Raw genomic sequence first — 24647 nt, 5'->3', positions numbered from 1 at the left:
CCCTGTGTCCATACCTTTGTTTTCCCTCTGTGTTGTATAGTTTCCAACCACATTTCAAAGGCATGCAGTTTGTGAATTGTCAGTCATGGAAATAGTCCACAGGCATACATGTAGTGCATAAATAGTGTGTGTATACGTGTACCCTTGCAATGGAATTTGAACTGCTGTTGCTTTTCCAGGTGACACAGAACACGTCAATGTCCCCTATTTATCCTCATGCAGGAATGTTTTTTTTTCTACACTCTGTATAAAAGTATATATTTGTGTACATATGTTTATGTTACAAATATGTACATGTGTTTGTTGCATGCACAATAGTGTGCATTAGTGTGTTTATCTATGTGCATCTAGCAGAGGCTAGCAAAGAGTTATGTAAATTAAGTTTGTTGACTTTTCTAATCTTGTTTTTAAGCTAAAGTAACTGGTGTTTAATATACAAGCTGTGCAATTAATAAGGCTAAGAGGTTTAATTTTACCATGCCTGAGCTGATTGACAGTTTAGAAATAAATAGTGAGAAATGTATTTTTATTTATTTACCATTTGTTTACCAGGAAAGTCCAACTTGGAACTAAGACAATTTTCAGCAGAGGGCTGTGGAGAAAAGCTCTAGATGCATGTCTTTATAACATGGGAGGAAACCAGAGCACCTAGAGGAAACCCACATGAATGCAGGGAGGACATTCAGACTTTGCACAGAAGGCACCCCAGCTGAGAATCAAATCGGAGAACCTCTTGTTGTGAGGCAACAATGCAACTGCTGTACCACTATGCCGTCCAACATTGTCCAGCTTTTACTTACATTAAAAGTATAGTACTAAGCTATGGCCCTTTATTAGTTTGTCTACACTTCATGTAGCCAACAAAGGCTACCATCAATAGCTTGGTTGATCTGTCCAAGTCACCCCTTAAATCACCCCCCATCCTTTCAACACTGTCCCTTCAAACCATCAATGGTCAGATTGGAAGCAGTTTGCTGAGCTGCCTGGGAACCATCCCCTCAAAGGATAAGCATATCCATTCTTCCAGATGCACTGTCAAGCAGCCAAGCCACTAATCGAACTTGGGGTATCTGGGCTGCGATCAGAGCTCTATAGAATTAATACACTAGCGTACACTCTTTGTTGTATATATTGTCATCTTCTATATTAAAGTTAGATACTCCTATTATACAATAAGTGAATGAAAAGGAACACAAGGAAACCAAACATTAGGAATAAATCAAAGAAGTTTCCTTATTTTTTTTAATTATTCTGCGGAGTTCATATAAAAAGAGATGTGTATAAAGTTATTGATCATGGGAGCCAAACTAACCCTGTTTTTTGCTCAGAGGAAAGTACTAGTAACAATCAATCCACGTGTTTTCCTTTTCTTCTTTAATCATTCTGTAAAACACAAAATGAAATGTGAAAATCTGTGTAACAGTATTGATCTTACAAATCAAACCAACCATTAACTACTCCTCAATGCTTTTAGATCCTGGTGTCTTTTAATCTTTCTTTCATTTTTTCTTACTGGACATGACATCTGCTTCTGCAGACAGTAATTTTAAGACAGAAGTGATGAAAAGGTACTGACAGCTTAAGTTCACCCAATTATATACATTTCATTGTTTATGACAGTCCACTTTTAGTTGAAAATTGTGTAACTCAACCACAGGCATAATGGAAAGGTTCATCTGTATGTATATAATTTAGTAACATTTGTTAATAAAACAAGGCAGTAAATTAATGTCCAAGAGGCAATTTGCTTAGTTAACTTGCTTAGGCCGGTGTGTGCATAAAGTTAACAGAAAAATAAATTAGTATATTACAATTACATTCAGTTCAGTCACATAATGTCACTACAAGTTCAGATATTGTTAAACTGAAAAAAATTTCAGTTCACTTTTTACGGGCCTGATATAGCTGCACTTATGACCACAGAAAGATTTCCATGGTAACATGATTTTCTTTACAGATGGATCCTGTTTTCTTACACATACGCATCTTAAGGAAATAGATGATAGTGGTTATCACGCAAAGAACTGCAGATGATCTTGAAAAAAGCAGTTTTTAACACCTTCAAAGGTTTTCTAAAGGGAAAATGTATTGTATATGCCTGAATAGCTTCTTTTGTAAAGAGATTAAAAGTTAAATCATGAATAAATATAATCATGGAATTTATTTTTGACAGGGAAATCTACAGAGTGATAAATAAAAGTTGTATATGGTTTGTACAAGGAAAATGAAGAGCTGGGTATTACTTGGAATGATTGTGAAGTGGAATTATTAGTTACAGACAAGTATCACAATATTCAGGAACTATGTAGCCAGCATAAATAGGATAATCACTTTATAATATTTTTTAAAGTGTTTTATTGTTTCTTTGACTAGTAGAAGAGATGAGAAATGTTTAAAAAGGCACTCTACCTAAATAACAATTGACCAGTTACCTGATTTTTGAATAAATATTTTTATTCACTGCTGCCTACAAGAGCTGAGATTATTCCTCATTTGTTATTGCAGGCTTCAAATACACACACAAAAAACCAAATCCTTAAAGTTGTGAAGGAGGTTATGTATAGCAAAACATGGAATCTTAATGCAGTTTAAAGTCTAATTTGATGCTAGTGTCCTAACATGATGTGCTCATTTCTGTAGGAGGAACTGGTACTGTGCTTTTTAACTCTGTTCCTTCCCATTCGGGATACAACAGCATGACTCTAACAGTAAACATTTCTAGCCAGTGCCACATTTAAAATTTTAGTGCAAAAATGGTAAAGGAGTTTACCAGTTAGACTTTTAGTCCATTAGGTATGCTAAACAAGTGTACTTTCCATTTAGACTGTTAGTCTGTGGGTATGCTAAACTATAAGGAAGAAAGTAGAAGGAGAGACAATGAAGGACACAGTGAAACAGTAAGCACATTATAACGCATACAAATCAGTCACTCTACTGAATCAGCTATGAACAATCCAGAAAGAAACCAAACAAACGTGTACTGCTTCTGTACTCCAAAATGCAAACTAAAGCTTATTACTGTAAGTATGTCAAGAGTCCACGGGAAGAGATATAAACTGTTCTGTAAGCCGAGTCCTACATAGAAAATGAGCACTGAAACATAGCTAATGATCAGGAAAACTGTATCAAAGGTAACATTTCCCCAGGAATACTGCAGCATCTATGTGTTTCTAGCAATGAGGTATACACAAAGGTTGTATGACAGAAATGTAATCCAGTAGTGATAGTAAGGTGTGTTCTCACAAAGGTGTGATTGCTTACCAAAACATGAAATAGTCAAAATCACCATAATGCCTTAAAAGCATTTCTGCTGGTAAGTTTTACCCATTCTACCCCACAGGTGGGAGCTAATCCTACACCTCTGCCAGTTATTTATTTAACTCCAAGACTGACATACCCCAGAGTAATAAGAATATTCTGAGTAAGCAGAATATTGACCATTTTACACATATGAAATAAGGTATAATTTATACTCCTGTGATCACACTTTAGAATGCTGATCTAAAATGCCTCACATTAATGACTGAAATCTACATGACTACAAATACTGCATATTAAAGTGAGAGGAAATCCATGCAGTGAATGAAGCATGTCAAATGCACCAATAAATATACACACATATCATCAATAGGTATCATTCCTTCCATAAAATATTGCACTATTTTATACTGATGGGTTATTTATGTTAACAATGTATATTTTGTTGACTATGTTCGTTATGTATAAACTGTAATTTTTATTGGAAAATAAACACACCACACAACACTCTTCTCACACCAGTGCATGTGCCTCCTATTACTTCAGATGCATAACAACACTTGCACTGCTGTAAGAGCTACAGCTTAGACTAAAATACACAGGAAAAGGTGCTTGGCATTTGTGCTGCAGCCAGCTAAGAAAATCATGGTATCAGCAATGCAGAATTAACTGGAAGAGGAAATAAACGTTATATACCTCAATGGCATGAGCAAAGCAGAGTAAAAATAGCCTTTATACTTCACCAGACTGTACACTGCTATGGGTAGTTCAAAAGAGTTGTATCTGTTCATCTGATGTGGTTAATTAATTGCATTAACAAATAATAAGAAAGTAACAAACACATAAATAAATCAATCTCTCTAAAAAAAATAAACCTGACAATATCTTGATAGGATTAATGCATGACTTCTGTACAGATGGCATTTTAATAATCACGACAGTGACAGTGAAGATGGATGGTGCAGTGGTGCAGCGGTAGCATTGTCACTTCACAGCAAGAGGTTCTCCAGTTCGATTCTCGGCTGGAGTGCCTTCTTTGTAGAGTCTGCATGTCCACCCTGCATTCATGTTTGTTTCCTCTGGGTGCTCCAGTTTCCTCCCACATCACAAAGACATGCATCTGGAGCATTTCTCCCCAGGCATCCAGTGAAAATTGGCTTTATTCAAAGTCGGACTTTCCCAGTAAACAAATGTTAAACAAGTAAATATCAAGACATGGGTTGAAGTGCTGTCAACTCATGGCAGTAGAACTCCATGTTGACTTAACTGTTTGAACTACAGTGCAAGTAGATATTTAAAACTGCACTGTCTGCTATTAGATAAACATGGCTAGCTATAGAATCATAATAGAAAGTGAATAAGGGGCATGCTGCAACTTAAAGAGATTTTTTTTTGTCAGGATCATACTCCTGGAGAGTGCTTGAAATGAAGCAAGACAATTTGTGCCCACTCCATGAAACCAATTATAGAATTACACCTACAGCATATGTGAAATTTGTGAAGCTATGCAGCTGTGAACTACAACCTACCGAGGACGGGACATCATCTCTGTTGGTAGGCATACATTGCTAAGATAACCTCAGTATTTGGTGGACAAAAAGGTTTGTGACACTGACAAAATGAGCAGATGATGTATGCTCAGAGAGGAAAAGAGGGTAACTTTTTATCAAATTTTTATATTTTATAGTAAAGTCACTTTCCTAACCCAGCCACTGGGGATGCATAAGCCAGTGCATTTCTTCGTGCTGGTCGCAAGCCCGGATAAATGGTGAGGGTTACATCCAGAAGGGCATCCAGTGTAAAACCTCTGCCAAATGACATATGTGGGCAACAATACAGATTTTCATACCAGATCGGTCGAGGCCCAGGTTAACAATGACTGCCACCAGTACTGTTAGCCAACAGGATGCTGGCAGAAATTGGGCTATGGTTGGCCGAAGGAGAAGAGGGGAAAGGCATGCATGAAGGCAGGAAGAGAGGAGGAAGGTTAGGAGTGTGGTAGTGACAGTAGGAACTTTGAATGTTGGCAGTATGACTGGTATAGGGAGAGAGCTGGCTGATATGATAGAGAGAAGGAAAGGTGATATATTGTGCATGCAAGAGACCAGATGGAAGGGGAATAAGGCCAGGTGTATTGGAGGTGGGTTCAAATTGTTCTATCATGGTGTGGATGTGAGGAGAAATGGGGTAGGGGTTATCCTAAGGGAAAGTAGGCCAAGAGTGTTTTGGAGGCGAAAAGAGTGTCAGACAGAGTGATGTTTATGAAGCTGGAAATTTATGGTGTAATGATGAATGTTGTCAGTGCATATGCTCCACAAGTTGGGTGTGCAATGGATGAGAAAGAAAAATTTTGGAGTGAGTTGGATGAAGTGGTGGTGAGTGTACCCAAGGGTGATAGACTGGTGATTGGAGTAGATTTCAATGGGAATGTTTGTGAAGGGAACAGAGGGGATGAGGAAGTGATGGGTAGGTATGGTGTTAAGGAAAGGAATGAGGAAGGTCAGATGGTAGTAGATTTTATGAAAAGGATGGACATGGCTGTAGTGAATACATATTTTAAGAAGAGGGAGGAGCATAGGATAATATACAAGAGTGGAGAAGGGACAATCTGAAGGAGATTGTAGACTGTAAAATGGTGACAGGGGAAAGCGTAGTTAGGCAGCATAGAATGGTGGTCTGTAGGATGATGTTGGCGATCAAGAAGAGGAGGAGGAGTATGAGAGCAGGGCCAAGGATCAAATGGGTGAAGTTGAAAAAGGGTGATTGTGAGGTGGAGTTCAGGGAAGAGTTGAGACACGCAGTGGGTGGCAATGAATCGTTACTGAACAGCTGGGTAATTACAGCATAGCTCATAAGGGAGAGAGCTAGAAAGGTTGTCGGTGTGGCATCTGGACAGAGGAATGAGGACAAGAAGACCTGGTAGTAAAATGAGGTACTACAGGAAAGTATACAGAGGAAGAGGTTGGCAAAGAAGAAGTGGAATTGTCAGAGAGATGAAGAAAGTAGACAGGAGTATAAGGAGATGAGGCACATGGCAAAGAGAGAGGTTAAGGGTAAGGCATATGGAGAGTTGTATGAAAGGTTGGACATTAAGGAGGGAGAACAAGATCTGTACCGATTGGCTAAGAAAGATGTGCAGCAGGTAAGGGTGATAAAGGATAAAGAGGGAAATGTACTCACAAGTGAGGAAAGTGTGTTGAGTAGATGGAAAGAGTACTTTGAGGGGCTGATGCATGAAGAGAATGAGAGAGAGAGAGAGAGAGAGAGAGAAGGTTGGATGATGTGGGGATAGTGAATCAGGAAGTGCAATGGATTAGCAAGGAGGATGTAATGACAGCTATGAAGAGGATGAAGAATGGAAAGGCTGTTAGTCCAGATGACATACCAGTGGAAGCATGGAGGTGCTTATGAGAAATGGCAGTGGAGTTTTAACCAGATTGTTTAATGAAATCTTGGAAAGTAAGAAGATGCCTGAGGAGTGGAAGTGTTTTGTTACCAATTTTTAAGGATAAGGGTGATATGCAGAGTTGTAGTAATGACAGAGGGATAAAATTGATCAGTCACTGCATGAGAAAGAGTAATGGAAGCTAGGTTAAGAAGGGAGGTGATTATTAGTGATCAGCAGTATGGTTTCATGACGGGAAAGAGCACTACAGATGCGATGTTTGCAATGAGAGTGTTGATGGAGAAGTAAAGAGAAGGTCAGAAGAAGTTGCATTGTGTCTTTGTGGACTTAGAGAAAGCATATGACAGGGTGCCTAGAGAGGAGTTGTGGTATTGTATGAGGAAGTCTGGAGTGGCAGAGAAGTATGTAAGAGTGGTACAGATATGTACGAGAGTAGTGTGATAGTGGTGAGGTCTGCGGTGGAAATGACTGATATGTTTGAGCCCTTTCTTATTTGCAATGTGGATGGACAGGTTGACAGATGAGATCAGACTGGCGGCCCCATGGGCTATGATGTTTGCAGATGATAATGTGATCTGTAGTGAGAATAGGGATCAGGTTGAGGAGATCCTGGAGAGGTGGAGATATGCTTTAGAGATGAGAGGAATGAAGGTCAGCAGGATTAAGACAGAATATATGTGTGTAAATGAGAGGGTGGATAGAGGGATGGAGAGGATGCAAGAAGTAGAGCTGGCAAAGGTGGATGAGTTTAAATACTTGGGATTAACAGCTCAGAGTAATGTGTATTGTGAAAGAGAGGTGATGAAGACAGTACAGGCAGGATGGAGTGGGTGGAGAAAAGTGTCACGAGTGATTTGTGATAGATGGGTACCAGTCAGAGTGAAAGAGAAGGTCTACAAGAGGGGAGTGAGATCAGCTATGTTATATGGGTTGGAGATGGTAGCATTGACAAAAAGGCAGGAGTCAGAGCTGGGAATGGCAGAGTTAAAGATGTTAGGATTTGCACTGGGTGTGACGAGGATGGACAAGATTAGGAATGAGTATATTAGAGGGTCAGCTCAGGTTGGACAGTTTGATGACAAAGCCAGAAAGGTAAGATTGTGTTGGTTTGGACATGTACTGAGGAGGGATGCTGGGTATATTGGGAAAAGGATGCTAAGGATGGAGCTGCCAGGTAAGAGGAAAAGAGGAAGGCCTAAGATAAGGTTTATGGATGTGGTGAGAGAGGACATGCAGGTGGTTGGTGTGACAGAGCAAGATGCAGCGGACAGTAAGAAATGGAAACAGATGATCCGCTGTGGTGACCCCTAATGGGAACAGCCAGAAGAAAAAGAAGTAAAGTCACTTTCCTGGCATTACAGTGTGTGTGTGTGTGTGTGTGTGTGTGTGTGTGTGTGTGTGTGTGTGTGTGTGTGTGTGTGTGTGTGTGTGTGTGTGTGTGTGTGTGTGTGTGTGTGTGTGTGTGTGTGTGTGTGTGTGTGTGTGTGTCCTGTGTGTGTGTGTGTGTCCAGCCAGCAGAATCCAGCAAGCACAAACCAGATTACTTTGCAGAACTGAGAACAGTACTGCCACTGCAAATAACCTGCAGAATTCAGATCAGCAATGCCAAATTGAGACCCAAGTATGGCTTTCCATTTACTTTGCAGAACTGACACCTCTGGTGCAGTATTGCTGAATTTCAAGATCTTGGGTAAAGATTTTAAGGTAAACCATAGAGTTTCAATGCAGGAACACTATCTGGTTAATTGACTTGCTAAAGTTACACAGTATGCAAATGAAGGTCGCTAGAATCAGTCTCTGTATGCTTGACTACAGGCAGTAGGCTCACTAAGACCTTACAGCTTTAACCTTCTGCAGTATCAGACCTTCATTAACTTTAGTTTTTAATACATCACTGAGGATTACAGTCAATAATGCCAGTCCTTAAGGTTTCCTTTTTTATTTATAAAAAAATGCCTGTCGTTCTGTTAACTTTGTAACTGCATAAGAATTCTCTGCCTCCTTTTCTGTCTCAGATTTTGCAGAATATCTCTGATTTTGTATTATATTTATGCCATGTCCTTCATTTGCTGGTCTGGCAGTTAGTACAAAGGACTAAAGCACTGACCAGTTAATGAGCTTCTCTGTGTTTGATTCCTTCCACCTTCATTTGACTACCGAGTGACCGTCAGCAAGTTCCTTAAACCAACAGTGCTTTAAGGTCACCCCTGATAATAGACAATTTGTTTAACAGGCTTATCTTGTCAACAAATAAGCAAAAAATATTTTTTCTGGTAAATCACTACAGATTACAATCAGTCAGTAATGCCAGTCATTAGAGTTTCATAGTTCTAATTAGCCAGCAAATGCATGTCCATGCAACTTCTGTTGTCCTTTTCATTTTTTAAGTGAATTAGAGTTGTCTGGCACGTAAGGCTCTGAGCTATTAAACTACTTCCTGTAGTCAAAAGTACAGGGTTTGATTTCTTCCACCTCCATCTGCCTACTGTGTGACCTTCAGGAAGCCACCGACACAGTGCACCTGTGTTACCCTCGAAAAGGAGATCATTGTCCAGTAGGTTTACCTGCTTATCAAATAGCAAAAAGAAAATATTTAAAAATGGTCTCTTCAGGTCCCTTCCTCCATTTTATTTTGTGCATTGTCCAGGCCTTGAGCAAAGCAGTTGAGAAATAGTTTTGTTTGTTCCTTATAAAATTAGTGGCCTTTTAGACAATTTTTTGGATGGTAGTTACTAAATAATGACAGACATACAGGTTCAGACTTTGTATCACTCAGAAAATGCTTGCTAATGCAAAATTTGGCATTCCTGCAGCTTTCTAAGTATATAAGAGAAATATTTAAAATGTGTTGCTGATTTTGTGCATTTGTTTTTGACTCGAGGTAAAAAGTATAAAGGTCAGAGGGTAGTTGCATTGAATGTACTAAAGATATGGCATAGATACAAATACAGGTGTTGCACTGTTGACACTAAGGCTCAAGACTTTCTGTTTAGTGACATGAATACTGAGATCCTAAGATAGTTCATACAGATTGGGTTTGAGTCCTTCAAATAGTGGTATCACAAAAGACAACTGATACTAAAGTAAATACAAACTAAATGTGTTCTTTAGGAAATACGTCACACAAAGCAGTTATAACAGTACTAAATTTCTAATGCATGGTACCTCTTGACATGTTGAAGAACTAATTTGTTAGACACACTTTATATACCAGAGACTTTGTTTCCAATAGAATGACTAACAAAAAACAATCAGCACACTTCAGGATTAAAAATGTCCTCACAAATGACTCTAAGAACACTGTTGCAAAAAACAATACCTTTTCACATATTGTTATGTGCTTGATATGCATTGTCAAGATGCACAAGCATGTGTTTAAAAATGAGGTTTATAACTAAATTTTGAAGTTTGCAGGATCTATCCCAGCCATCAGCCACTCTTAGCTCTTACCATAAAGCTTTGCACAGATGTTACTACTACAGCTACTTCAGGTACCTACTATCACTTGGCCTAAATCCAACTAGTTTGTGAGGTTAAACACCTTAGCCATTATGCCATCCTTGTACCTTCTTTGTACTGCGCTACATCTTTTAACAACTATCAGCAGTATCCGTCTTACTGTTTGAGTGGAATTTACTTGTTTTATTATTTATCTTTCTTCTATTTATTTTTTTAACTTGCTAGCCCAGTTCATCAGTTTCATTATTCAGAGTGTCAACAGGGAGAAAATCTATCAAGTAAATGGGGGTTACACAACAAAGGTCATAGCAGTAAGCCAATGTACAATGGTAAGTCTAATATAGTAAAATGAATGTTTTGTTTACGAGTGTCTGAATACAGCTTGCTAAGAATGTACATTTTTTTTATTTCCACAGACTGTAATAACAGTAAAAGCAATCACAGAAATCATTAGTAGCCATCTTAACTAATACAACGTGGACTCCCATAGTTATTAGAGTGTTTTGTATTTAAAATTATCCTGAAATCACAGGATAAGGGGGTTTAAGACAATGATCATAGCTGTGAAATCTCTGCTGGACTCTGAAACACACATGAAAAAAAAAATAAAAAAAAAGTTGAAAATCATTTTGTTAGTATAGTTTGAATTAAAGGATATTCTGTAGTAATACGACTATTATCATAAAATATTATACACTTGAGACAAATTGGTACATTATTAAAAAGTATATGGATTTTTTTGATCACCATAACTAGTTAAACTCTATATTTGTAGTGGAACGTCTTTTCAATACATTGAATGAACATGAGTTGGTGGGGCTTGTCATGTATTTCATGGTTCTTTCTGACATTTCTAACAAATAAAATGTCATTGCTCTTAGTTATCTATTAGACTAATGCCAATAGTGTAGAGAGGAGAAAACGGGAAAGGGTTTTTTTGTAGGAAGTCGATCGTTTGATGAAAGCTGTCTCGTCAAAAGTTATCTCCCTGATCCTGATTCACTGACGTTATCACTCCCCATCTGTGCTTTTTTCATACTTTGGTGTAGTATAAATCTGTTTGCTCAAGCATTGTTTTCATCCATGTGAGGTGTTTTTCTTTTCCCCTGTAAGATTAGTGGTTTTATCAAAGCAAAGTCCCCCACATTATGAGTACAGGAAGTTTATGTCGTGCAAAACCTGTTCTTTTATTGCTTTGCTTTTAGGAATTTTACCCACATCTGATGGGTATGTTTTTATCATTTTTATACTGATATGTTTGTACTTAGCAGACTGTGACTTTACTTGTTGCAAATCCATTCTGTATAGGAGAGAATAGTGGAGATATAATGATAATATTACATAATCTTTTTTAATAGGGTTCATTCAAGCTTCTCACAGCAAATCTCAGTTATGTGCTGTTTGAAGCTTATTGTGTGCACTTCTTTTAAGGTTACTTAGGCTAGGGTCAGTAGGGAAATGGCTCAGCATACACTAGGTGTTAGCTGCTGTTTTATTGGTATGCGTCTCCCAATCTGGGATTTATTTATTTAACTGTATGTGTCTCCTAATCTCCTATACATGCTCTTTGACATTCAGTTTATTATCAATAAGCAAGCCAAAATATTTCCAGATATTAACTTCTAGAGAACATAAGGAAGCTCTATTCTTAGCTTGGCTTCTAAACTACAAAGGGTTTGCTCTTTTTTCTTATTTACTAATAACATGCTTTCAGTCACTGAAAGACAATGTCAAAGTCATCCTCTAAGGTAGTTGGCAACAAACAAGTGTCTTATTGCATATAACAGCATAAGCCATCAGCATTTTGAGTGACCCTACATCCATTGTTCAGTGAGATGTCCTTGGTGCATTTTAAGCTCACCAAAAGACAAAATGCTGACCATAACTGAACTTCACACTATATGGAATGAGAATTATTTTTTGCCAGGATACTAATTCTACACAGAGTGAATGGTAACTGCTAAATCAGCCTACAGCATCAGTGACTACTTCAATGTCTGTAAGGTACACAAAGACTTGGTTACGTTTCTCCAAATCAATAAATGTCATCAACATATAGCACTTTGTGTCCACAAGAGGAAACATTATGCCATTAATACATGTTGTATGCCCTCATTTTCTCCTTTGTACTCTTTTAATATACCCACAACACTTACCTCATAACATAGTTTCTTTCTGTATTTAAAGTAGCATCAGTGCTACTAGCTTTGCTTCATATTTCTATTTAGATATTTTGATACATATATTTTTGTTCAAAGTAAAGTAAGCTTAGGTATGGTGCTTATTATTCGTGACAAATAAACAAACTCAGACGTGACTATGCAGAGGGGTCCAAGACAAGTTATTTTATAAATGTCTATACTTAGGTTCATCAGCTCATAGGTTGGAAGAACACAATCAAATCATATTTTCCATTGGGAAACTGGATTCCATGAATCCAACAGCAGAAATGAAAGGTGCTCATATAGTCATCCAATTCAATCCTTAAGGTGTGGACTGAAGGCCTGAGTTTAACTGAGAGGGAAAGTGTATTCCATAAGTACAGGAGTCTTTCACACAGGAACACAAGAGTTAATGTTAATTTTGTTCTCAGTTGCCCTTTTGTGTACAGGTGAAATACTGGGGCACAAGCTCAATCTTTCACTATGGTGAGTTGACTAGATTGAAACCTATTTGGCCATTGTTTGAGGACATACCAGACAACTTATTGATGACTAATATCACATATTCCAAGCTGGTGCAACCACAGAGTTAGTTAAAGTTTGAAATGTTAGGGCCCCCACATAAAAAAGTACTGACAATTTGTCTATTCAGTCTTCTGGCTATGATCACATGGTCTTAGATAAGTATCTACATACAGGTACATCTCCCTGGTAGTATGACTTGCAGTGATCTGTAGCAACAGATGTATGAATGGAAGCAGATTCCATTTATAAGAAAATTGTTGTTTAATGGCACCAGATGGCATACAATTCAGGACAGCAGCTGCAGTTGTTGAATCTTTAACTTTACTTTATTTTACTTTTTTATTTTTTTTTATTTTGTTAGCTATTTTTTTTGGAGTGCTATGAGACTTTTTTCCATAGAAACTAAATCTATATAATTTCATCAAACTTCCTTTTTTATTGAACCCCTGAAAAAAATTCATTGAAAAGCATTGCATAGAATTTATATTTTATTAAATTACCTTTCATAGAAAATGTCAAATGTAGCAAATACTTCAAAAGTATGTGTTTTCCAGGGCGACAATCCTCCTTGCACCCCTATACCCCTTGCTTACATATACTAACTCAATGGTTGCATAACCCTGAAAAAAAGAGAAAACACTGCACATGCATGCACACAAACACACACACACACACAGTAAATCACTGCTGGTACACAAAGACAAATGTCTAAAGATTCAGATATAACATGAGAGTGGGCACTGGCAGGGTATAAATGATAAACTAGACCAAATTGCTTTGCAGCTCCTATTATCCTAAGATCTTAAACAATACCACTAGTGATTATCAATAATCTTATAAACATTTCTATGAAATGTGATTCAATGAAACTTGTTTTTAACAAAAGGTGTTTTCATTTTTTTTCAATGATTTCTGATTTGCAAAACATGCAATTAGATAAAATGAATGGTAATAATACACTGATTGTGTTTCTTTTCGTGACAAGCTGCTGCACTACTTAGGGGATCACTGACGACTGATTGTAAACATGTGCATCTTATGTCCTAGGGAATATCCATGTGATGGAATGTATAATTAACCAGTAGGTCACATCTTACTTTAAGAAGGACCTCATCTAGCTTTAATAAGTTAAGGTTATGCCTCAGATTAAGCAGGTAGAAATGAATATTTAGAAAGTTAAAACTGAGAGATATCAAACAATGGTTAGAGAACAACCTAGGATTTACTACAAAGTTATAAATAGATGAAGTAAGCAGAGTGGAGATTGAGAAAAAAATCATTCCTCAACTCCTTTTTCTTTGAGTGTGGGTAAAAGCTGAAGTCACTTCCTTCTCGGTGTAGGATCTTGCAGGGGTTAGATAAGCAATACATAGCTATTAAGTTTTCAGACAATGAGATTTCCTTTGAGTTATACTTAGTTACTAAACTTTTTTTAATGTAGGTTAGATTTTTGTTTCTCATTAGTATGATATGCTTTTGAAGCTGCACAGTATAATAGATTATGAGAAAAGTTAAATTTACTGTCACACAGTCCATACCCAGAGGCCAAGATAATGGGTTTATATAGTGCTTTATGAATGCATTCTTAGAGAATAAGCCTACATTGTACAACTTATTATATTAATGTTGTCAAACTTCATTTGTTTAAAATAATGGCAAGAGTAACTATTTAATGATCAAAGTATGCTGCTTTGCACTATACCTCAGTGAACAGAAACCACTGACTAACCCAGTCAGTAACTCTGCAAAAAACTGGCAAATGGAAAATTGTGAAGCTAGTAACAGAAGTTAAAAATAGCTTTAAAATAAATAACTAAGAAATAAAAAAGTAAATATAACACCAGAAAGGAAAACAAATAAGTGTCTAAGCAAAAACAAATAAAATTACTTAAATAATCACTTGAGTAAAAACAAATAAAAAGATCACTTAAATAGGCATTTAATGAATAAATAAATAAAATGCATTCACAAAAAAGCTTGAAATAAATAACATGCTGACAGTTGGGTTTGTGTGTTGTATACAAATGAAAGCAAACCTACTAGGTAGGACAGCATGAAGACCCAAACCGCTAACTCTTTAGTTAATACCATAAACTCAACTCCAGCAAAATGCTAGCAGAGAATTTCTGCAGCTACAGACATCTACAGACTGGTGCAACAGCTATGTGGTACATGCATGCTACAGTAGCTGAGATATTTACTATGTTCTGGATATCCCCATTCTGTAGAGTTAATGAGTGGGTTAGTCACTGGCTCCTGTTCACTGAGGTGCAGTTCAAAGCAGTATGCATCAATCTTTAAATAGGCAAACCAATTGCAACATCTCTACATTCACTCAAATTACATTTTGCAAATCAATATGGAGTCCAATTCAATTGACTAAATTTAAATTATTGAGATAGCATATGGGTCTCCTGTAGACACATAGCAGTATCTCATTGGGACTGCAAGTATTAGATTAACATCCATTTGGCCATTAACATGCCAATTTGCATAATTGCTCATCATACAACCAAGGATCCAGTGGGAAAACATAGTAGAAATTTGTCATGATAATTCTAAATAAATTTCCCAAAGGAAATATATAGACAAAACCATAATAATGGCCTTTTAGTGTTTAATATCTAGAACATAATGCACATGTGAATAGCTTGCTGAAGTCTCAAGAACATTTAAAGATGAAATGACTGATCAGCCCACCATTAGGATCTAATTTAATCTACCCACCAAAATGATCTACAACTATCATTCTAAAACAACACACCTAACTAAATACATTATGTACACTGAATCTTCTCTATTTGAATGAGTTGATGAGACTAAAACTGTGACTTCAACACACTAATTAACCATCTTTATATGTTGAGGACTGAAGAGAATAAATACACAATGAGAAGAGGCAACTTATTAGGATTGCTTTTTTCTGATATATATTATAATGGGCAGACAAAAAAAATCATATCTTGGGTCATCTGTGGCAGTTTCAAGAAATACAAACACTTCAGGAGATGTTCAGTGTGGAAACATATACCAAGGATCATGGTATACTGAAGCCCATTCATCTTAACAAATCCCTGAGTATATCGGCATATTACACCTCCTTAATCAGTGTGTCTGTTTGGACTACATTATGGTCATACCTCCTAAATTGGAGAAAAACTTAAGACTATGGAGTAATAGTCTATACTTGTACCTTGTCTCAGTATTGCAGTATGTAATCAGTTGTCAAGCATGCGATAAGAGGTCCTAAATACCTGTGATATTATATTTTTATGTAGGATAACAACACAATAGATAATTGATGAAGAGCCAGTGTGAGGCTTTTAAGACTCTTTCATATGGCAAAACTAATGTTATAATATCCTTGATAGTGTGAACTTATCAGTGACAATTTTTCAGTGCCTATGCAAAATAAAAACTTGTCTATTTTTAACCACAAGTGTGCATTTACTTTTCCATTCTCATATTGAAAATATAAGAACTTATCAGATTTCTTTTTGCTGTGTTGCATGTTTATATCTATAATGAAAATCTAATCAAGTAAAAGTATACACCTTGTAGTATGGCACATGGCTGCCCATAGTTTTATGGAAACATATTTTGCAATGCCAGTAGAAGACTAGAAGAATATTCACTTAGACTGCAAATGTCTTGGTCTCTTTTCCTTGAATAATTTAATAGTAAGATAGCCATATAACAATCAGCCACTTTACCTCATTGCCAGGATACCCTATCATGTGTAACCAATATATAATCAAACAAGAATGTCTTCCTAGTGGTTTACAAGACAAAAACCACTCTCATAACACTCTCAAAAGCTATTTGAGAAATACCAGCATAATGTTTTAAGGTTTACTTAACTGGAATTCCATGTCTACATCATAATAGAAAGGAACACAGTATGACTTTGATTAAATCTCACAAGCCAGCTAAATGTTAATTGGCATTCTTTAGATATAACATCAAGCTTTGGATTCATCCTCCTGGATAGTTAATAAGTTATTACGTTAAGTTACATCTTAGCTTAATAAGTACACAAATGTTTATTTGTCATGAATTGCACCTCTGAGAAATGACTCAGTGAAGTTGTGAAAATCAAAACCTGCAGTAGCACCTGAAGAATAATACACATAGGATATGGGGATGTGCTTATATGCAGAACATATTTATTTGTTTTTATTTTACATTTGTTTACCGGTATAGTCCGACTGGACACAGGTCCATTTTCAGAGGAGGCCTGGAGAGACAAGCTCCAACAGATATAGTACATAAGAAAAAGTTTAGCACAATGTTAAAATTGAAAAACACAGAAGGTAACAATAAAAAATTCAGAGATAATAGATACGAAATTCAAAAACGCATGCATATTTTTAAGGATAGGCATGAAGATTCAGAGACAATGGATAGAAAATTCAAAACATTTACATATTTTTAAGTACAGGCATGACATTGTAGTAGAGTTCTATAGCATATGGTGCTTGATTCTGACAACAGATAATATTTGTTGAGTATATGATAAATAGATCCTATTTCTATACAAAAGAGATCTACAGTAGTGAGAAATATTGAAGTGTGATCATAGTAATTGTTTTGCCAGGGAACTGGAATCACATAACTGTATCCATGTTACAATGGATTGTTATGTTTTAACCTGGGGAGTAACAGGAACGTACCCAGTTGTTTGAATAGTGGGCTTTCAGGATTTTTTTTAATTGAGTAGTAGAGCTATTTGAAGTTATATGGCTAAGTAGTGTATTTCAAATTCTAGCAATTGTGCAGCCAAAGAGAGACTTACCAGCATCATTTTTGTATTTGCATTTAGGAGGTACTGGTTAGTAGATCTTAAGGGTCTGGCAGTAGCATAGGGTTGAATTAGATCTTGGAGTGCAGGGATTTTGTCAGGAAGGTAGTTACTTAATTACTTAAAAAACACTGATGAAAACCAAAACCCAAGTCTAGGAACAAAATAGTAAAACCACATCTAGTTCTTGTTTACCAAGGTACATTTCATAAAAATTAAGTGCTTTCGTCCACAATTAGCATGAACATTTTCATAAATTTACCTTGATAGACAAGACCTGGATCTGTTGCTATTATTAATTCATTAATTTATTAAATAATTAATTAACTTATTATTTAAAAAGAAAAATAAGATGCCGTGCTTGCCAGGTCACTGTAAGAAGTAGCTACAAAGATCAGGGTGATGGATTAAATATACTGAAATTCTCAGCAGAAAGTAAAAAATGCAAGTAAAAAAGATAAAAGAATTGTATCTAGAATAACTATTGTCAGGCTCAGAAAAGCTAGATGTATGAGTAAAGCCAGTGCATTCAAAGATTCCATTGTTGCTGTCTTTATGAATTCTTTACTTTGTTCATGTGTTCTTTATGCTAATCAACACTCTCAGCTATTAGTATGGGTTTACCTTTATACAATAAGATGATTATACACATCTTTCTTCCAGCAAAAGATGTGATGCCATAGACCTCATTCTCTGTGGAAGACATGATGTGCTGTTGAAACTCCTGTATGTCACTCTTCATCGCATGTGTAAGTAGCAGGAGTGTAGTCACTTTTCCCAGCTAATCAGTGACATAGGAGGTTGAAGGTGATGTTCACAGAACAACATTGCTTTCATGATTTGTGTCTGTGGTTAGCTGAAGCAGCATTGTGCTGTACAATTTTTAAAAATCCATTTTTTAGTTGGCCACTACTGTCTCAATGACTCACAGTAAAAGCAGCCTTTTCCAATATGCCATACACAAACATTCTATGGCAGTTTCACCTTATTATAAATTATTATTCCCACCTCTTTTACTGTGAATCTGCAGCCCCAGAGTTTTCTCCATCTGTGTATTCTCCTACCCACAATGACACTGTTTTCCTTCCTGTCCTCCTTCTTAACCTCACAAGGATGAAATGCCATCAGTGCATAACTGCTACATGATAACTCACATATATGTATCCACTTTATCATATATCCATACCATTCCCAAACTTTCCAGCTTTTATTATGATGGAATTATTCCTTCTGTCTATTTCCATCTATTTTTTGAGCTCTCTTCTTACTGCCTTCTCTTTTTGCTTAGTTCAGTCGCTTAGATTATCCCTCTCCGGCCTTTCTTTCCGCCCTGCTACTTGGTAAATTGTGAATACCTCTTTTTCTCCTTTATCTCATTTTTATGGGTCCTTTTTAGACATCTAGTGCTTAATCTTCCCTCATTTATTCATTCCATTCTGGATTAAGGCTTGTTCCAAACAAACAAGTGATGACAGCGTCATGGACTAAAATGAAAGGCCTAAAAGTGTGTTAGTCGTGCCTCTCAACCTGGAAACATCAAACATCTGGACAAAGGCCCATGAAAAGTAGGTATAACTGGCCAAAAATCAGTACACTAATTAACATAAAATCTGCATACATAATCATGTAGCCCTGCTGACTCCAGCGAGATTGTGAAATACCAACATGAAGAGTGAAGTCACTAAATAATAATTTATAATAGCAGACATTTGAATTTCAGACTTCATATCTCTCAGAATATGCATAACAATGTTATTCTAGCAACTGAGTTTACAGGAGAAAATATTTAAAATCTGTCCCTATTTTTGGCCCTTTGTCCCACCATTAGTTTTGGCTTTGTCCAGATTTCTTGCTCTGTGAGATTGAGAGGCATGCTGGTATCTGACAAAACAGTCTTTATTAGGAACACTGCTTTGAATAACAACAAATCAAAGTTTAACAATACAGTATGAAAAAAATAGTAGGAATGCCAAAGCTTACTATTCCATTTGGGCATCCTTACTGAATATCTATTTCAGTTCTGTGGCCCTGCAGGTTTTCATATCAGTGCCTTCACCGCTTACTGGTCTGGGAATGCCAGTAGCCCCTGGCTTTGTCAGAATCTCTATGCTAGGCAAATCCAGGCATTGACCATTTTAAATGAACCTGTACAGTATTTCAGCAGTTGCTCCCTTAACTGACTTTGTCAGTGAAAGAGCATAATTTTGTTTTCATTACACACCAAGCAGGTGCTCTTTCTGAAACACTTGCATCAGCAATCATCATCATACCTTTCCAATAAAGCAGGATTGCCACCTGTGATTTATACTGCAAATGTGAACTCTGAATCAGGAGTAGTCCTGAATAGTACTGCTCTGAAGTGCAGATCACATACTTGTGCAGACTACATGCATAAACAGGAAGTTGCAGCAGGCCAGTGATAGGCATTATAGTACACCTACTCCTGATGTTACCAATGAATTTCACCATAATACAGTGACTCAGAGAAACTGGTCCAAATAAAGGATGTTGGTTATATTTACCTGCTGTTTGTGGCACCTTTCCCTCTGGGAAGCAGACTCACACAAGACATTTTTCAGTGATTTGTATTGCATCCCTTTTCACACACAGCTCATACAGCACAGCTCCTTTCACCACTAATTGACAGATATGCTGGATTCTGTTTTCAGACCACATCAGAAATGCATAAACTCAACACAATTACAAATTTAAAACAACGCACTCATATAAACTGTATGGTCACCATTCAATCACAATGACAACTTTCTTTCTGATTTTCAAAACTATACGACCTAGAGAAGCTCCATTGAAAGACAGAACCAGAACTACATCAGTTGAAATAAACATAATAAGCTGGTTAGTAAATTGTCAGTTTTAAAAATCATTTTAAAAATTTCACCTGTTTTTGACCTTTTGTAAAGATGATACTGCATTCTTGGCTGGCCAACATGTCCCTAAATAACATTAGAATGTAATAAGCATAGCATGTCCTTCTTGTGCAGCCCACCCATGACTAATCAACAGATAGTATTGGTCACTTACTAAACAGCAGTCCCTGAACTGATCCCATTCATAACTGGGCAATACATCCCAATTCCAGTCTATTCTAAGTTACATGTTACCAAACCTTGCATTTCACACTGTGTTTTGGCGACCAATGGAAGGAAGGCTCTAAAACTCCCCCTTCACTCACATCGAGTCCTCAGCCAAACTCTAACAGTCTGGTAGGATGCTCATGAAGCTAACATCATCACACACACCCCTGCACGTGATGACATCAGCAAAATTCACAAAAAAAACATTAAAATAAAGACCATGAAATTTGGGAATTAAGGGGGCCACGCTGGAATTCATGGCACCCTATTATTTGGACCTCAAAACTGGTAAATACTGAGGAATTTGGTACATTTGAGAGGTCATATCCTTCTGTCCTGGAAACATATCACATTGACAATAACCCCTAAGAGCTGATACAGTTTTGGGAAATTTGGGAAAATGCATATATAGTGACCTAGCATATAGCTGGCATGTGTCTGCTGTTGTGAAGTCCTCTTATATTGCTCAACTTATAAGGAAAGGGATAGCTTCTTGGTCCTGAGATGTCATTGTCTCACTGCACTCTGCCCTCATCAGGTGCATCATTGAGTATAATGCCCCTTTTGGTATGTACCTGTCCAGACATATGCAAAAACTACAGGGTCCACTGAAGTCATTCACAAAGAGAATACAAGAACTACACCAAATGACCTACATGGACCACCTCAAAGCTTTATCACTTTACTTGGTCTCTTATAGACTATTAAGTGGTTATCTTTGCCTAGCCTATAATACATGCTCTGATTCAGTACTAATGGACCTAATTGCACATCTGCAATTCAAAGGGAATCAGAAATACCCAGTCTTCTGCAACATAAACAGAATGGTTTGGAGGGACAAGTACATATCCCAGCGGATACCACTACTGTAGAACAGACTCTTCATCCATATAAAACAAAGATCACCCCAGTCCCAATTTAATGGATGGGAATAAGGAAATTTAAAATTCATTCACAAATGGGAAGAATGGGAATAAAAATCATGGTAAGGGTATTTTGAACACCTAATGGGATAAAATGGCCCTTCAGTACAGTTAGCCTAGTATTCACCTATGAACCTATAATTTCTCAGCAAGTCAGAAGGAACAAATTCATCCTTTATCATTTTTTCTCTCTTTATAATGTGCTCCAGTCCATACAGTATTTTCCACATCAGCTCAAGACCACATATCATATATTTGGTTATCTCTGTAGATCTGGGATCAAGGTTGTTACTGCAAACACTGTAGCCACATCTTGAAAAGGCCTTTTCCAGTCATTTTGTATTCCTTCCACAATGATACTGGAATACTATAATCCCTGCTCCTGTATTTTGTGCTGCTCTAAAACATTTCTATTAATTATTTAACTCTAACTGTGCATGTTAAATAACTTTTTTTTGTATAAGAATAAGCAAAATGTATATGAGTGTTCACTATTTATACATTTGATTAGACTGATTTGGCTGGACCATGCTTTACTGCTCTTTTTTCTAACAACTCATCCTTTACAGAGTTTAAAATCTGTAAGCATCTGAATCACAAAGTAAACATTTGCATGACTTATGTTCTTAGCTCCTGGTATGACCATTTACCTTGTACTATGCACATTTTGCTTAGAAGCCCAGCTCCATATCCAATGTGCGTGCCTGTTCCACAGCTAGCCATTAGCTGCTTCCAAGGCCTGTCCTCATCCACAGAGCTTACCAAACCTACCTTCATAAACCTGGACTAACACAATCACATATTTAACCCAGTTTGAAGATGGAGGCATCGTTGGGAAGCATCACACTGCTGGTGAGGGAATTTATTTAAGTTGTAACCTTTACCACCCCACACCCCCATGCGCAATCATGCCATTCTATGGGGATAACCTGCAATGGGCTTGGGCATATCATTCACATCTCTGTAAGCATATTCACCCAAAGCTCTGACATGTAAACAGTAGTCTTGCAGGTCACCAGCTTCCTCCAGGGATCAACCACAAAGGTGTGGCCAAGTGTGTACCCTCCAGGATAGGCACATCAATCCTTCCTGCCTTTTCCGTTAAGCACCTGAGCTACTAATCAAACTAAGGTTACCCTGGTCATAATCAGGGCTTTATCCCTCTCCATCAGTGAATCAGGAAACTACCAATCCAATTATACAGCTTAAGGAGCACTGTCTGCATCTTTAGTATAGCATTTGCATGTTTTGCCATAATGACCATTTTATTTTTAATGTCTTCTCTCTGTGTGGATCCTGAATGACAATGCATGCTGTGTAGGTTTATATACATCTTGGACCTCAAACTTGTGGTGGTCTCCTTACCCAGTGACAGAGGAGATACAATGGATGCCCTTCACTATACTTGCACAGTACCTCGATGACTTCCTTAAGCCATACTTGTCTTGCAGATATTGTATATGTGCCCTGTTATATGCCCTTGTGTCGCAGTGTGTATCACATGTCTCTTACTGCATTTCCTACACTGTCAGCATCCAGGTACTGTACTGGATGAAGCATTAACAGCTGCTTGTCATGTGTCTCACTTTCCATATGACATCACTTGGAGCAACAAGATGTGTCTTAGCGTGTGTTAGCATAGTTTTAGCTATATCACTGTGGATATTAATTACATAACTGAACAGCTGATGAATTGGATTAGTGTCTCTGTCTACTGCAGAATCAGAATAACTGACATCTCTTTCATTAAACTTTAAGCCAAAAAAAGCAGTTTAAAAGTACTTGCACATGTGTGTGCTCACCAGCACCCACATATGATACAATGCTTCAATTTTGTAGTAAGAAGATCAAGATGTTAATTTGTACTGTATATATAATTCTATGTATAAAAACGTAATTGTGCAGTGTATTGTTTTTGCACTCACTAGGTCATTATTTTTGCACACTTATTTGTAAAACAGATTACAAAATTAGAGTTATTACTTTTTACTTACTTTTTGAGATCAACCATTTTAACTCTGTCATGCAGATCATTAGCAGCCTTTCTGAAATCTTTTACTGCTGTTGCCAGATACTCTGCAAGAAACAACAGATCGCCAGATCAGATCTTCTAAATTTAGAAAATTCCATGATAACTTTAAAGAATTAAATGATTTTGCATTGTGATGCTATTTCCATTTAGAAAAAAATGGCAAGACATTCCAAAGAACATGAGTGGCCAGCTGGACAGTATGTCTGAATGAATGTAGTTGTGCCCCATGAGAGAGAAATTATTTACTCCTTGTTTCATTTATTTGCTCACTCATTCATCCATATATTACTGCATTTACTTAAATAATATGAGCACTAATAGTTTTAAGTAAACACTAGTAGTAAAATAACATGAATTACTTTTTAAAATATACAGTGCAGTGACGTATCAAAGTCTCTCCTTCTTCTCCTTTCAGCTGGTCCTGTTATGGGGTCACCACAGCACACAGTGGTGCAGTGGTTAGCATTGTTGCCTCATAGCAAGAAATTCTCTGGTTCGATTCTCAGCTGGGGTGCTTTCTGTGAGGAGACTGTATGTCCTCCCTATGTTTATGTGGGTTTCCTCTGGGTGCTCCTGTTTCCTCCCACATTCAAAAGGTGGATTGGACATTCTAAATTGGCCTTAGGTGTGAGTGTGTACATGTGTGTGCCTTTTGAAGAAGGTTGGGTGCCGTGCCGGCACTGTAAAACTCTACTTCCACTCGTTCTGCAGACCTATAATCACAGTATCAAACGGCAAACCAAAAAAAAAAAAATCAGTATTCAAAATGAGGACAGATTTACAACACTTACAAAGTTTAGCAATAGCCAGGACATGCCAATAATTAGGACGAAAGCATGTAGGTACTAAAGTGGGTGAAATGAAATCAGATACTAAATGGAAAAAAAATCAGTAAGGAAAAGAAAGGGAAGCTAGTGTTAAGCCTGAAGAATGCAAAACGGATTTATCATTGTCCTATTCCTCCAAAAATGAAAGTGCTTAACAAT

General features: G+C 37.1%; 1 protein-coding gene across 1 annotated transcript in view; it reads right to left on the bottom strand.

Annotated features, from left to right (window-relative positions):
- LOC122804411 (putative N-acetylated-alpha-linked acidic dipeptidase) overlaps positions 1–24647 on the bottom strand; it is a 2922358-nt gene that overhangs the window by 1005809 nt on the left and 1891902 nt on the right. The window contains exon 15 of the mRNA XM_044074242.1: positions 23624–23705. Within this exon, the coding sequence (XP_043930177.1) occupies positions 23624–23705 (82 nt within the window). The remainder of the gene's footprint in view (positions 1–23623; positions 23706–24647) is intronic.

The sequence above is a fragment of the Protopterus annectens genome, chromosome 6.part0, assembly GCF_019279795.1.
Source record: "Protopterus annectens isolate FY-2018-M chromosome 6.part0, PAN1.0, whole genome shotgun sequence".
In the NCBI taxonomy this organism is placed as follows: Eukaryota; Metazoa; Chordata; order Ceratodontiformes; family Protopteridae; genus Protopterus; species Protopterus annectens.
The sequence above is the reverse complement of the archived record's forward strand: the minus strand, read 5'-3'. Positions and strand labels throughout refer to the sequence as shown.